The 16,497-nt window shown below is 41.1% G+C and overlaps 1 protein-coding gene across 1 annotated transcript; it reads right to left on the bottom strand.

Moving 5' to 3' along the window:
- Nucleotides 1–9,809: 9,809 nt before the first annotated feature.
- LOC147628073 (uncharacterized) lies at nt 9,810–12,260 on the bottom strand. Its single transcript, XM_086815041.1, has 2 exons — nt 10,146–12,260; nt 9,810–10,051 (listed from the first exon to the last, which is right to left on the bottom strand). The coding sequence occupies exons 1-2, from the start codon at nt 11,934–11,936 to the stop codon at nt 9,998–10,000; spliced, it is 1,845 nt and encodes a 614-aa protein (XP_086671167.1). The 5' UTR covers nt 11,937–12,260; the 3' UTR covers nt 9,810–9,997.
- Nucleotides 12,261–16,497: the final 4,237 nt, after the last annotated feature.

The raw sequence follows: 16,497 nt of genomic DNA, 5'->3' as shown, positions 1-16,497 counted from the left end.
AATTCTACCACAATGCATAAATATGCACATTATTGACAAGCACTCAAAAAATATTAAAATACATAACAATATAAGCTCCATAATTTATGAAAATCCTACAAACATCCTTGAGTCTATTTCTTGACCTAAATAGCAAAGCCTTTAGTATATACTTACCTTGATAGTTTGCATGACATAATTATTTGCTATATTATTTATAAGCAAATAGTGGGCATGATATACAAACAATGCTAAGAGTTTTAAAAAGAGGTCAACTTATAGGTGTGCAAAGGCAGACTTCCATTCTTATATATATGTAGAAGACGGTAACTATGGAGGCTCTCTGAGTAAACCTAAGCATGTTAAAAGAGTAGACAATTGAAATATTTTTTTAGCACGACAATTTTAGAGACAGACATCATATAGCCTATGGGTGTAAATTTCAACCCACATAGGCATTTTTTTCATGAAGGAAATTCTTGTTATGCAATATAGATAAGGGTGATGGGAAGGTAGAGAGGATCTTGGAGCTTTCACGATGATGGTAGATTCAAGGTCCCCTATGTTGGAGAGCATACTACTACACATAAGCATGGCAAAGTCCAGGCTCACATGTACCCCTCTCCTCGACATAGATGGACCCACCACGTGCATTTGCTTATAGTTCTTCAACTTTGAAATTGAATTGTAGAACAAAAAATAGGATTGGCGAATCAATCGACTCATGGTTTTCCAAATCAATGGAGCTTTGTACATCTAGATCAAAACTGATGGATTACAGGTCATCATCATGGATTATCTCATCTAGCTCTTCTATTGTCAAGAATTTTTGACATTTACTATGTAGCGATATTATTAATGATACAAAGGTTACATGGATACATAGACATGATTTTTTTTAATGGCCTCCTCTTAAATTTATAGTCAAAGGTTGTGACCATGTGTGCTTTTCAGGTCCTTAGCCCTAAACCTATGTTCTACCTATATCACCTTATCCAAGGCATATAGTTTCTTTCATTCTATGATTTATAGGAATTTTTAATTTTTTTGGAGATTTTATTGGCTACTATCTACTGTTTGGAATGAGTTTTTACAAATTTATTGGTGATAAAATAAAAAATAATTCTTTAAAAAAATGTAAAAATATTTCAAAGTTAAGAAAAATAGCCCCCTAAAAGTTGATGTTTTACATCAAAGTTGATGCAAAACATCAATTTATAGACTAAGAAGTAATGTTTTGTATCAAAGTTGATGAAAAACATCAACTCTACCACAAAACTCGATGTTTTGCATCAAAATTTAGATGCTCCAGAGAAGAAAGTTAGAGGATCGGAGGTCGGTTTTCATAAATGGCCTATTTTAGCAATTTCGTCTGCGGTGGCATACTCATACAACTTATTCCACAAATTTTGAGTACCAACACAACTATGTTTCACTGCGATACGTAGATGTCACAGAGCAATTTGCTTATGGAGAAATCGATGTGTGACGTCCACATATCGCATCGAAACATAGTTGTATTAGTACTTAAAATGTGTGGAATAGTGTTGTCTGAGATTGCTAGCATGGACGGAATCACTATAAAACAAGCCGTTTGTGAAAATCGACCTCCGATCCTCCAACTTTCTTCTCCAGAGCATCTCAAACTTGATGCATAATATCAAGTTTTGTGGTAGAGTTGATGTTTTGCATCAACTCTGATGCAAAACATCAAGCTGTGTGGAAAAGTTGATGTTTTACATCAACTCGATGTAGAGGATCAACTTTTAGCCTAATAGTTGATGTTTTTCATCGAGTTGCAAAACATCAACTTTTTCACAAAACTTCATGTTTTGTATCAAAATATTATGCAAAACATCAAATTTTATGGAAAAGTTTATGTTTTACATCGAGTTATGGCAAAACATCAACTTTTTCACAAAACTTAAGGTTTTGCATCAAAGTTGATACAAAACATCAAGTTTTGTGGGAAAGTTGATGTTTTGCATAACGTTGATGGAAAACATCAAGTTTTGTAAAAAAAGTTAATCTTTGACATAGAAAGTTAGTGTTTTGCATATAAAGTTGATGTTTTATATCTACTCAATGCAAAATATCAACTTTTTATATATATAAAAGTTGATGTTTTGTATCAAGTTGATGAAAAACATCAACTCTTAGCTGAGAAGTTCTTACTTTACATTAAGTTGGTTGCAAATGTTGTAGCTAAAATATCCTTACCATGTGTAGTAACCAACATGATTCGAATCCAAGTCTCTACCTAATATTTTACAAAAAAAGTATTTTGGCAAGTATAAACTCTTGTTTCTTAAAGTGAGCTTTTTCATGCTTTCTAAACTCATTTAATAACTAAAACTACCATTTTAACCTCTTTTTGTCACATCAAGGACACATCTTAAAAATGTGTGTAATTATTTTTCAAAATTAGACAACTTTTAATGATATTTTAAAATTCCTCTATGCGTAACAAACTCTTTTAAAAAAAGTATATATTATCAATTAAGAAATTGTGATACTCAAGAGCTTTAAAATGGATTTTAATACTACTCTCATCAAGAGCCAAAATAGGGTTTTATAATAAAGATAATAATTATATCAAGATAACGCTTTTGTAATATATTTATATAAATAGTTTTTTAAAGTTGCACTCTGTAGCACATCCTCAATCATGCTAACATGGCAGATGACCTAAGGAGTCTAAGCTTCAAGTGTACACATATAAGAAAAAAAAATATTTGTAGGATAGTGAAGAAGAAGATGCCTCATCTACCTTCTCAGGGAAAGACACATGAACTAGTGATGGTGTTGGTATAGATAGCAATGATTATGAGGAACCATAATTATGCCATAATCTTTATGTTTAGAAAATAGCTTCTTTTTATAGTTGTATCCATTTTTTTCTGGATTGAAGATGGAAATCATAAACATTGTCTCTATTTTGGCATGCCTTTTGAAAACTTATTGTTAGATTTTCAATTATAATCTCAAAAAGTAAGCAAAACGAAGTCATTTTTTTCATGTCAATGTTTTTAAGAAATGTGTAAAGTGCCTAGAATATTATCATTTTTTGGCAGTGTTGTATATGCATGCGTAGACCACTTTTTAAAAAGAGGTAAAAACTGAAGCTTTTTGATGGAATCTTTGAAAGATACCAAAAGTTTCTTGTTTTCAAGAAATATTACCTATTTTGTCCGCAATAGTGTTTCAAGTGTACCGAGACCTACAACATTAGCACTACTCATCTAAAGCATGTGTAAATTAGCCCGTGAGTTGCATGCTCTTATTTACTGTTACCACTCATAAAAAGAGTTGAGGATTCTCTTATTCTTGATATCTTGGATATGAGAGCTTATCCTCTTATCATCTACATCCATATTGTCATAGCTAGCCATGCATTGTTGATCTGCTTCTATTGGGCTAGTGCGAGTGTGGTATTGGTATTATTGAAAGCACTACAACACATCAGGGACATAGCAGCATTTATTTTGTCGAGATGTCGGGGATTCCATTTACTGCCCCACAGCGAAATACCAGAGTGAAATTTCTGCTAAGGAACTCTTTTAGCAACGAAATTTTTCTACTCCACAACAAAATATCGCTGCTCTCAATAGCGAAATTTTGCTACTCCTCAGCGCTTATAGCAGCAAAATTCCATTGTTAGGTAGCACCTGTAGCAGCAACATTTCACTGCTATATTATAATTTCACTGTTGTACAGTGAAAATAACAATGAAATTACGTTGCTATTTTTGCTCTATGAAATTCCAGAGAGTTGTTGGATATTGAATTTTAAAAATACGTGTCACATACATATAAAAAATTATATGTAATTTTAAAAAAATCCATTAGAACCCATGGAGCCATGTTTCGAGCAAAAAAAAAGATAGTTGAAAACTTTTGAGAAGCGAAAAAATGTCAAGATCATGAATCTATCCCATCTTTTAATAAATCCATATGTGTTGTTTCACCAAAGAAAATTCCTATGGAGTTAGAATTTTCATACTTGATGCGCCTCCTCTCCAGAAACTTCCTGCGAGAGAGAGAGAGAGAGAGAGAGAGCGAGAGAGAATCTGCAGTCAGCGATGGCTTCTTCTTGTCTTTGCGGTCGTCTGCTGCCTGCAGGGCCTTTGCCCATGAGAAGGCCCTTGGCTCCTTTTCCAGCCATGGTTCCGCACACACCCATGAGGAGGTGGAGGCGGGGCTAAAGCCTAAGCTGCTATTATTATGATTATTGTGATGAAAGGTGGCAGAAGAGCGGCAGCTATCTAGGGTTAAGCATTTTAATGATGTTTCTGATTTGTTGTCTTCATCATGGGTAAGGTTTTGAGGGTGCGAGCGTTTAGGGTTTGGGGAGATGTGCAGGGGTTCGGGGGGTAGCGCAGCCTGCCGCCTACAGAGCATGCAGCGCAGGAGAGACGTGGTTTGGCTGAAGCGACATTGATTAGCTTATAATCCACTACTGTTGTTGACTTGTGCTGCTGCTGCTCTCTCGTGATCGCCATTCATAGTAATTATATCAAAATAAATATTATTCGTGCACTGCCTGCCCGGCCTGCGTACGCCCTTCAATCACTATTACTCACTATCATCTATGACGTTCCATCCAAAGAAGTCATTCACCATGTCATCCATGATGAGATTCTCTTCCTCCTCATGTGGCAATGGTGGAAGCACCTCATTCATTGGTTAGGGAAGATGAGTCTCAACCATGCTTTCCATATGAAGCCTTGCTACGTTTCGCACTCTACCCAATGTCACTAAATGGTGTGGCATGTTACCTAGCACTCTCCTATGGTTCTCCTCCATGTCATCATCCGTACTTGGTCGTACCACTGCCTCATGAAGAACATATATTCGGACATGCTCAATAGTTATACGATGTTGTCCTATATACTAGCCCTTGCATCGATCACACACACAACAAAGTTTTTCTCGCAACCATGCCTCGGAACCAACTTCCGGACCTTGGTGATCACTGTCAGACATCTTTAACCTGGCCAAAATTGATTTAGGGTTCATACAAAACACACAACAATATCTAGAACTGTAAACAGAAAATTACCCAGGGTTTTGTTGCCCAGTAGCGAAATTTTACTGCTGAGCAGCGACTTGGGAACTGACACTCCTACCTTAAATGCCGCCGACGGGTGTCAATAGCTACCTACTTCCCCTATGCATAGGCTACATTTGCAGCCCGACTATTCCTCGCACCACACCTCTTCTCTTAAGACTTTTGCATCAATCAACTCTCCCTCTCCAAGGTAAGCCCTCTTTCTTGCTTTCTCCAAGCTTTAATGGAAAGCTTCAATCTTTGCCTTATTCCAAGGTTTCATGGAAAGCTTGTTCATATCTCAATGTGAGCTTTTCTTTCCCTTCCTCTCTTTTTCCTTCCCCTTTCTCCCTTCCCCTCTCTTTCCTCTCCATTTCCCTAACCCTAGCCTAATGCATAGAGCTCTAATAGAGAGATTTGATGGAGAGCTCTCCATCAAAGCTTTCTATTAAGCATTCTATGCATAGAGCTAGGGTTTAGGCTTAACATAAACTAATTTTTTCATTCACTTATGCATTAAGAGTAGGGTTTAGGATACTCACCTCTTTTTGCTCTTGTTTGCCTTGCTTGCTAATGTGTTAACGAGGAGTAACATTTTTATTTATTATGTTTCTTTTTTGTAGGTTTATTCAAGTGAACAAGGGTTTGGGCATAGCCTCTCATACGGTAAGCCCTCTTTCTTCATTTGACTTATGCTTCTTATCTTTGTATTTTTGCACCCTTGGGTGCCAGGGATTAGGGTTAGGTCAATAGGCCTCTTGCAATAGCCTAATGCATAACCCTTATGCAATAGGTCAATATGCCTTATGCATAGCCCTTATGCAATAGGTTTATGCATAGCCTATGCATAGGGCTTATGCATAAGCCATATGCAATAAGTTTATGCATAGCCTTATGCATAGGGGTTACGCAATAGAGCTTATGCATAAGCTCTATGTAATAGGTTTATGCATAGCCTTATGCATAGGGCTTATGTAATAGGGCTTGTGCATAAGCCCTATGCAATAGGTTTATGCATAGCCTTTTACATAAGGCTAATGCAATAACCTTATGCATAAGCTCTATGCATAAGCCTTATGCAATAGGGCTTATGCATAATCTCTATGCAATAGGTTTATGCATAGCCTTAGCGTTAGGTCAATAGGCTTATGTAAAAGGCCTTATGCAATAGGTCTTATGCATAGGCTATGCAATAGGCCTTATGCATAGGCCTTATACAATAGACCTTATGCATAAGGCCTATTGCATAATATGTTAAAATGAACTAATTTTATGATTTTTTATGATAATCTTTTTTAGGTCTATTCAAGCGAACAACCACCAAGGGTTTAGGCCACGGGTGGCTCATACGGATTTGACTGGAAGAGGTAAGCCCTCTTTTTTCATTCTTTGTTTACGCTTATTGTCTTTGTATTTTTGCACCCTTGGGTACGAGGATTAGGGTTAGGTCAATAGCCTTATACATAGGCTATGCAATAGGCCTTATGCATAGGCTATGCATAGGCCTTATGCAAAGGTGATACATAGGCCTTATGCATAAGTCTTATGCATAGGCTATGCATAGGCCTTGTGTATAGGTGATGCATAGGCCTTATACATAGGCTATGCATAGGACTTATGCATAGGTTATGCATAGGCCTTGTGCATAGGCTATGTAATAGGCCTTATGCATAGGCCTATTGCATAATATGTTAAAATGATAAATTTTTATGATTTTTTATGATAATCTTTTGAAGGTCTATTCAAGCTAACAATTACCAAGGATTTAGGCCATGGGTGGCTCATACGAATTCGGCTAAAAGAGGTAAGCCCTCTTTTTCCATTCTTTGTTTATGCTTATTCTCTTTGTGCTTTTGCACCCTTGGGTGCCGGGGATTAGGGTTAGGTCAATAGGTGTATGCAACAGGCCTTATGCATAGGCTATGCATAGGCTTTATGCAATAGGCCTTATGCATAGGCTATGCAATGGGCCTTATGCATAGAGCTTTTTTGTCTAAGCTTTAAGCATGGCTTTTGTTGGAGCAATCATATTTTGTTTCCTCATGCATGTATGTAACAGCAATGTCGATCGACTCCTCACAAGACCTAGATGTGGCAAATCTACTATCTATTATAACGAATGATATGGGTAGCAAGCTTTGGTCTCAGTCTACTCAGACACAGATATGGTTCCATCAAACCTTTTCACATACACAAAGTTAACCTTTTATGCATTCTATGAGTCTTATTTTTTAATCTTATATGCAGGCGAGCTTACAATTGGGTCAATCCACGCCATGGGAAAAATCTACCCCACTTGGCTAATCAGGAAGATCGCGCCTTTCATAAGCACGGGACTGAGTGGTACAAGCCCATCGCAATATGGTTGATGACCCCACACCACCTTCCTCGACTACACCCACCTCTCTCCCTCACGTCTATCTTCACCACGATGACAACGTAGTAGAGAGTCTATGTGGGGGTAGTAGATGTGCTAGTAGCAAGGGAGGAGTAGGCTGCAATTGCTTTGGCAAAAGCAGCACTAGGTCTCTCGATGCGTCTCCCCAGTAGGGAGGCTCTTCATCTACATGTTATGAGCCAGTCCCCAGGAGACCCATTCCACCATTCTATCCACGCACCCTACCATACACTGTTTGACTCTACAGAAGCGAGGGGCTTCACACTTCGGCTCCGACAAAAAATCATCCTTTATTGCTGGTTTCGTAAGTAATCATTTCTTCTCCTCTTCCTTTTTTTTTGTACTATATTGTTTTCTTTAACTAATTGTATATTTTCTTAATTATTTTTGTAGAACAAGGTTGTTGGACATGACCCAACAAAGGAGGAGTACGACTATGGGTACAGAGCTCCCCGTCCGCAAATGTGGGCATGGATGCGTACGCAAGGCGTACACTTGGATGATTCCATTTTGGAGACTTAAGAAGATGAGGTAAGTGAGCCTAAACCATTCTCTTTTCTACGTCTAATTATATTTTAATGCCTTGCATTCCTTGCGCTTGATGGCATGTATGTAGGATGAAGGGGAAGATGAAGAGGAGGATCCTGATTATGAGCATGAAGCAATAGAAGCAAGTGAAGAGGACAAGGAAGACGATGATGATAATCACTTAAAGTCCGATGAGGATTCCAGTGAGATACCTCTTTATTGTAACCATTTTATGTATTTATGGCCAAAGGCCCAACACTTCGTGAAATATAATAAATTTTGGACTCAATTGCATTCTCCACAATCTGTGTGTTTCTTATGTTTGTGTTGTGTCATAAAACTGAAATTGAATGATGATAGATTGGGTGGCCATTACTTGCACCATTTCCCTTTCTTTGATAAGCATCCAGTATTTAAAAAAAAGAGATGGGACAGACTGGGGAGTCCTGTGCAGACTCCCCAATCTACCCTAGCTCTTTCTTTGTTGTGCAGAGCTTTCACTGCTAAGGAGTGAAATATCACTGCCCGGTAGCATAATTTCGATGTTGCGGAACAACAAAATGTCGCTGCTATTTTTGCTACAGAGCAACGAACCTGTTGTTGCAGCTAAAATAGCAATGTTTCTAGCAGCAAAAATAGCCCAACATCTACCTACCTTTTTTAGTAATAAAACGTTGCTATTTTTACTGCTACACCCTCATTCTGTTGTAGTGAAGCAAAGAACATTCCCCTTTCCATCTACTTTTTATGGGAACTTGGAAAAAACCCAAAATTCAAAGCAAGGGGTGTGGAAGAGGATTTCTGCAAACCTTCTCAAAGTGGGCAATAAAATCTCATGGTAATACATGCATTAAGTTATAATAAGCTTCCCCTCTTAGCCCCCTAAACCACTACAACAACAAGACGTCTACACTAAACTCCTGCCAACCTGCAAAGCCTCTAATTTGTCCCACACCTGTAAAGAGCTAGGAAGAAGAAGAGAATCTTGAAAGGTACAACCTCTTGGAAGAAGTAGAGGAGGTAGCATGGGACCTTTAGAGAGAGAAAGAAGGCATGATGTTACACTAATAGGAAAGCTATTGTCTCTGCAGCAACAGAATATATAGAAAGTGTGTGTGAGTGAGTGAGTGTGTGTGTGCAAGCATGCACACTGTGTACTCTTGTTGAGATATGGTGCTGATGAGGTCTCTTGGAGCGCAGGTAGCAAGAGTAGAAATCCTAAGGTCGCCTCCACAAGAGCTACCAAATCAAAATGAGACGTGTTCTCACATTGATAAAGCACATACTAAAACAAACATACAATGTGCAAGTTGCATATTGTGAAAAGGTAAGCATTTATTGCATTATACAATATCACATTCTAGAATAATTACCTGAAATAACTCCTACTATTCACCCAAAGGTAATGATTTTTTGGAGCTAACATTGTCATGATCACCTCAAATAACGCCATTGCCCTTTACCCAAGCCTAAGATAAAAAATAAAAAAATAAAGAGCAAAGCCCTTTCCCACGCTAGCCCAAGCAAAACTAGGCAAATAACACCTACATTTTACATATGAAAGGCCAATAACCATTCTCATTACCTCTACACCTACACCTTTGAAAAACACACCATGCATTCAAACCACCCTCAAAAGCAATCATTCTTTTGTCCAAGGTAAGAAAAGAACCCAAACACTAAGCCCTTCCTTCGACATGCCAAAAATAGAGAGACAGATATTTGCACGATCAAATCTTAGGCTCCATCAATACACCTTTTTTTGTGATGATTTTTCATCTAAGATTTCGTGCAACCCCCAAATGCTTAGTCCTTACTCAGGGAGACCAAAAAAGAAACATGTAAGCACAAAAAATTTTGAATTGGCAATTGATTCCTTGTTTATGTAGAGATGTGATTAATAATCAATATTCGGACTCTTCCAAAATGCATACTGAATGATCTAGTGAGGGTTGTCCAAATTGAATACGAATCTATCCATGTAGTCCACAAACCCACCTATAGTACACATGCACGGTGGAGCGCTCATGGAAAATACCTCCTCTAGACCGGGGAGCCAAGCAACGCCAATTTTGTGCAGTGAGTGGGACTTGTTTCCTACACACACCATCATCACCTCGTGCTTCTCATCATGGGGTAAATGCAGCTCATCATGGCGTAAATGCAGCTCTCCGAGTAACACCAAGCATACCTGGAAAGAATTAAGCCGGCCATTGAGTTGTGTGCCTTGGAGCCTCACCATGCTTTGATTTGCAAGGGTAGTGTCCCCGGCTACAAAGACTCTGTGGTGCAGTAAACAAGAGGAGGGGGAGAAGAAAGCTTGGAATGGGTACTTTGTCTGGTGGCTTTTGAGTTGAAGGTTGAACAGGTTTTGATCCACCCGAACGAAGCTACAGTCCCGCAACACCCGGGCTTCTCTGAGAAGAAGAGAGCCATTGTCAAGTACATTCTTCACTTGCACCTTCCTCACAAAGTGCCTCATCACTCGCCCTAGCTGCAATAGTCCTGATTCTGTTGCTTCCTCCACCTGCACCCGCCTTGCTTCAATGTGCTTGTCACTATGGAGTTCTTGCCATGTTGCCGTGTGTGCCTCCTCACCCGTGGGTCGCAACCCCCCCTGCACGCCCAGAGATGGAGCCCATGACATTCCTGGCGTTGCATGCCCTGCGAATTGAGCTACACACAGCTTCACTAGAGCTGTGGGGTTAACGCGCGTGAGCTGTTGCGCCAGGTGAAGCAGCTGCGCATCCAACGATCTCCCTGCCCTCAGCTGCACTGCTCCTTCCACTCCTAGCAATCCCAGAACGGAAAGAATTCTATCTTCATCGTGCGTGCAATCCCTCTTTGATACCTCCACTGCCACCTGAATGGGATCCCAATGATGCTCTCCGCCATCCGGCAAACTGATCGCCTCTTCCTCTGCATATTCCCTCTGCTGCATCACCGTCTCCAATCTTAACAGCTTCCACTCAGCATTCTCATCACAATTCTTCCATACAGTTCTCTCCAGCTGCTCTTTAGCCATGATCATTAGGCGAACAATGCACTGTCTGTCAATGAAATAGAGATCGGCAGCAGCTGGCGAAGTCTGCAGCAGCAGTCGCCGGTCTTCTGCTCTTCTAATCAAAGCAGCTCCACCGCACTGGGAGCAGGGCACGCCCCCACAGATTATCTCTACGCCTCTTTGCGTGACCTCCTTGTGTCGATCATCATCTGCACCAGTGCAAATCGACCCATCTTCTTCTTCATCATCTTCTTCCTCTTCATTACTATCGAGATAGCGAGGTTGCGGGAAGGGGCGCATACCCATTGCGCATTTGCAAGGGCCATTAACTCCTTGCGCTGCCTGCTTGGAAATGCTCCAGTTTATGGTCCGTCTGATGACTGGGTGGATGTCCAGGATAAACGTGACTGTTTTGGGAAGGAGCATCTCTTGAAATGTCCACACCCTGTTGAACCAGCGCGGCATAACAAGCTCATTTCCCTGTTCTTTCCATGTTTCACAACCTTCGCCGAAACCATGCGCGCACACATAGCAACCCAGGCTCCTGGCATAGTAGCTCCCCATGTTCTGCAGCTCTTGGCTTTTCTCTCCTGTCTCGCTCCCTTGGTTAATGCACAAAGCATCTAGCCACACATGAGTCACTCCATCTGCCCTCAGCAGCCTCAAGAACTCCATGAAAGGACGGTAACATTCATGCCAGCTGAAGTCCTCCCTCTGGAACAGATCATCGTAGCTAACTTCCCCGGTGCTAGTACGCTGCTCCTGCATCTTACTTGCGATGATGTTGGACCATGACTGCACACCCTTGCTCCAAGTATGGGATATTGTATGGAACTCCCAGCTTGTTGGCTTGCTAAACACAACGCTTCCATGTCTGCTGCCCACAGTGTCCTCCACGTCTATGACCCTTATAGGAAAATTTGGAGCTCTTTTATGCAGTATCCCCTCCTCCAACATCTCAGAAGATTCCAAAAGCATCTCAGAATACTGGTGTCGCAGCAGTGGCCGCAATCAACCTGTGGACAATTTTTCGAGCCCTGCTGCAGATGCATGAGTTGATGCAGAGATTTTGCTGAGTTGGGCCTTTCTCTAGAAGCTAATAAATTCTGCACGCAAGGATTTTGCTGGCAGCCACAAGACTATCTCTTGCAAGGCATACGCTGTGAATACAATTATTTTTTGCTTGTGCCAGGAGAGCAGACGAGGGAGAGAGAAGAAGAAGAGTAAAGCTGCAGGAGACTATCCCAATGGCCACGAATATGAGAGACAGAGAAAGAGAAGTTAGAATAGAAGAAGAAGAAGAAGGAGAAGAATTAAAGCAGCTTTGAACGGGTACATATTGTTGCCATCAAATCACTAGAAAGTGTAAAGTTAGTGTAGCGTAGAGCTCAAAAAGTGTAAAATCAATTTAGACTATCACTTCCAACATTTTTATTTTTCCTTCCAACCATTTTGTGGACTTGGTAACTTGTTCTCTCTCTTCTTCTAAACTTCTCTCTGTCTATGTGTCTTTCTCTATTGGCTTCTCTCTCTATCCGCACTTGTGGCCAGTGTTTTCATTTTCGGTTTTTGTTTTTTGACCTGCCATAGCCATAGGCAAGGCCCTAGTGGTGGGTTGCTCTGTTTTAAAGAAAAAATAGTGATTGATAGTTGTGGGGCTTAACTACACACCCGTAAAAGAGACTTTTTGTAAAAGAAGTGAGTAAAAGCCACTTGAAGAGAAAATAGGTTAGTAAAAGAGACTTTTTGTAAAAGAAGTGAGTAAAAGCCACTTGAAGAGAAAATAGGTTAATGTAAACTAGAATTAAAGACTTTGAACTTTTTCTTCTTTTTTTTGGATCTTTGTGCTCATGTGCGTGTGCACTTTTTTATGCCGTCGTCAATAGCCAACATATTTTGAACCCAGCACTTCATGCCAATGGAGACTTTGAACTTTTTCTAAACACAATGCAATCATGCAAGTTCTTTTTCAGCCAAATACCCACCTTTTGCAATCATGAATGCTTACATAATCTTCAGGGGGACGGGGGGGCAAAGGGAGGGGTCAAGTGCTCATAAATATGTAAGCGTAGCACATGGGTTCAACATAAGGGGGTTTTTAAATACCTTTTTTACACAGTTTTACATACATAAGGGTACCATTCAAAGGGGTGTTCATAGGTTGAATAGAGAAAGGGTGTGATTTATTCATGAAAAATTCATTGATAAGGGTTTTTTTTAATAGGCTTTTGTTAACCTATCAGGACGGACATTGAGACGTACTATGTTTTACGTCATTAATTTAAATATTGTAAGTCATGGGCCGGGCTTGTCGGCACCATATGTTAAGGATAAAGGGATTGGGTGATCGTCGATGAGAGGCGCACCTTGAATATCAGTAGGATAAGGGTTAGGGACGACCGGCCATGTATGGGCGTCCAAGTGTGAACGGCCAAGTCACCTATAAGAGTCAAATGTAACCCTAAAATCCTCATTCTCATGTGTTGTGAATACAAGAGTGCTCTTGCCTTATCTCCTTGGTTTCCTTCTCCTGCGTGTGTGAGAGAGAGAGAGTGAGAGAGTGAGAGAGCGATCGAGCACTGTGTAGCGGCACGGTGGCGGAGAGGCGGTAGAGCGGCGACGGCGGCTCCTTCTTCACTGCGACGCGGGAATCCTTCAAGGCGGCAGTTGAGCGGTAAATGACACACCTTTTGCATTCTATTTGAGCTTCTTTCCTTCCCTGGTTGTATGCTTGCAGTCATTCGTGGCTCGCATACGGTGTCTGGCAAGTCCCCAGCTACGACCTGTGCGGCACAAGCGCACATTTTTGGCGCCGCTGTCGGGGAGTTGCCCTGCACCAAGCTCCAGTTTGCAGCTCGGGCTACTGCGTGAAGCTTAATTTACACTGTAGGAAAGGCGTCTGTGTTGCTGTTGAGGTGTTTCTGTGGTTTTCAATCTCTGTTTCTGCAATTTGTCTTCTACATTTCTCTTTCTTTTGTTATTTTTTCGCTCCGCGTGTGGGCGTGCATTCTGCTATCTGGTTTTCTGCGTGTGAGGGGGGATTTCTGAATCCCTAGACCTGTGGTGTGTGCGAACTGCGCCGCGGCCAAGGCTGAACCCTAAAGAAACCCTAGAAAACTTATCTTTAAAAAAAATAGAAAATAAAAATTTTTAAAAATATAAAAAATAAAAAATAAAAAATTAAATTTTATTTTTAAAGAAAGAACCAAACGTGTGGAGAGGAAAGATTTTCTAATTGGAGAAAAAAATTTTGAAAAGAAAGAACCCCAATCAATCCATGACCCCGGTCCCGGTCTCGGTCTTTTGATATATATATATAGGAGAGTGAGCCTCCATAGCTTTCTTTCAAGTGAGAGCTTATGGGAAGTCGTGCCCTATATGTAGCGCACTCCCCAAGGAGTAAAGTGAGCATGTGGGATAAAGCCCTCACCCTTTCCTCCACAAGCAAATAGGCTTTGGCCCCTTCCCCCCAAGGGAAACGGACTGTTTTGAGGACTACATGAGCTCTAGATAGGCGAACATGGTGCTGTAAAGCACACTAGGACCCTTTGAACGATACGCTCGTTTTGAGCTATCACACGCCCTAGTCCAAGTTCGACCGTGAGTAAGGGGGTCAAAAATGAGTTAAAAACAATCTAAAAACAATCTAAAAACAATCTAAAAACAAGTAAAAACAGGGTGCGAAACACCTAAGAAACCACTTGTGTGAGTTTCAAGGATAGTTACCAACGCACGTAGGGTATCCACGTCACATGCATCTACGTTCTGGTCGGGTGCTAGAGCCTGGGCTACTAGAAAGCGTTTCAGCTTATGCAGGCTCACACCATCCCTCCACGTTAGCATCTTAGCCTTCGGCTGGAACCCAAGGGAGTGCAACCCAAGATCCACGAATAGTGGATAGTGACTCGTCCTCTGACTCAGAAGCCATGGAAGGGCACCCTACCAAGAACCCTGAGGAGACAAGCCAAAACATGCCAGTGTGGGCCCCACAACCCGGATCTAGCATGTTTAGTCGTCTAATAGAGACCTTTAGTAGAGCTACACGCTCGGAACATGCGACAAGCGAAGTAAATGAAGAAGGAGGGGTAGTGGATTCGCCATTCACATCTTATGTGGACCCTACCTTCCCAAAGAGTGTCCATGTGGATATTCTACCCACTTCGTTCAATGAGGGCCCTACTGAGCTACCACATTCTGATGCTCTTCCTAAAGTAGAGGTCCCTAGAAGCCAATCCATAAGAAGTGACATTGCGTCCACTTCAAGAGAACCGTTTGGCACACCAAGTCTGGATGGGATATTTCTCAATGAAAATTGGAAATATGATCTACACACAAAGACTCTAACTGACCTATACACGGGTTACACATACCATGTAGGTTGGTTAGAAGTCCTACGATCTACATCTAGCGCCACTAGTCTAGAGGAGCAACAACAAATGATATGTGAGGTTATTCATAGAATTATCCAAATTGAGAGGCAAAATAGGGGAGTGAACTTAGTTTCCACTGGCCCTATGAGATTTTTGGATACGGGCAAGGCCAAACAACCAACCCTATCACAATTGGAGACTCCCTCGGTGAGTCCCATAGACCCTTCGTATGTTGTTTCGCCTGGAGTCTCAATGCAGGCTGAGCCCACGAGCAGTAACTTTAGCTTTCCAACCTTGGCTCAACTTTCCATTAGGGAATCCACAATGCCTACCCCAATGATGAGCATGACAGAAAGCGCACCTGTTACCACTATAGTTAGTACGACACCACTACCTAGTGGAACAGTACCTACAACAGTGCGTGGCAGTGCCTATCGGCCTTATGTACCTATTGCTACTCATGCTCATGTAGCTCCTATGCCTCCTGTTATGCCAATGGCGTATGCTCCAAGACTGCCTTATCACAACCCTTATCCAAGAGGAGCTAGGCCTAGCCACATATCATATCCTACGTCATTTGCCAACATACTCAGACCAATGCCAACTCCTATCAGCCAGGCTATCCCAGAAGTGCCTCCACCAGCTATGCCTGCTCACCTAGGTGATCTTGCAGCGTTTGCTCAGACGATCGGACGATCTATTGCGGAAAACATGCGGGGCATGCCTTGTTGAAATATACAAGTGAATATAGGGTGTGTGCGGGAACAAGCTCTTGGATAGAGGCTGTAAAAGAGGAGATGTAATTGTGAAAGAACCTGTAAAAAGGTGAGAAGAATCTACTGGGAGAGAATAATGGGTAGCATGAGGGAATTCAGGAGTGTGGAGATATTCTGGGAGATATTCAGGGAAAAGAGAAGAGGTGGAGAGAATCAGGCAAAAGGTGGAGATATTCTAGGAGTGAATCATGGAGAAATCAATGGGATTTGATGCTTGATGTAAACTCTATAAATTGAGGCATAGCCCTAATGAGAATTTGCTGGTTTTTGAGTATCCATGCCTACATTAATCTATTTGCTAATTATTCACTAATTACATCTTAATCATTTGCTAATCACTTTGTTAATGATGTTGATTCTAGTGTTTGATCCACCATAGCTCATCATTATGCT

This window comes from Cibotium barometz, chromosome 20, assembly GCF_041138505.1.
Source record: "Cibotium barometz isolate CiBa-2024 chromosome 20, ASM4113850v1, whole genome shotgun sequence".
NCBI lineage: Eukaryota > Viridiplantae > Streptophyta > Polypodiopsida > Cyatheales > Cibotiaceae > Cibotium > Cibotium barometz.
This window is presented reverse-complemented; position numbering and strand designations above follow the sequence as displayed.

Bases quoted from the DNA above. Each gene is read 5' to 3' on its own strand.
- LOC147628073 (XM_086815041.1), bottom strand. From the start codon at position 11,936: ATGCTTTTGGAATCTTCTGAGATGTTGGAGGAGGGGATACTGCATAAA. The intron at 10,052-10,145 runs GTATGCTTGGTG...TGGTGTGTGTAG, and splicing joins GCCGGCTTAATTCTTTCCAG to GAAACAAGTCCCACTCACTG.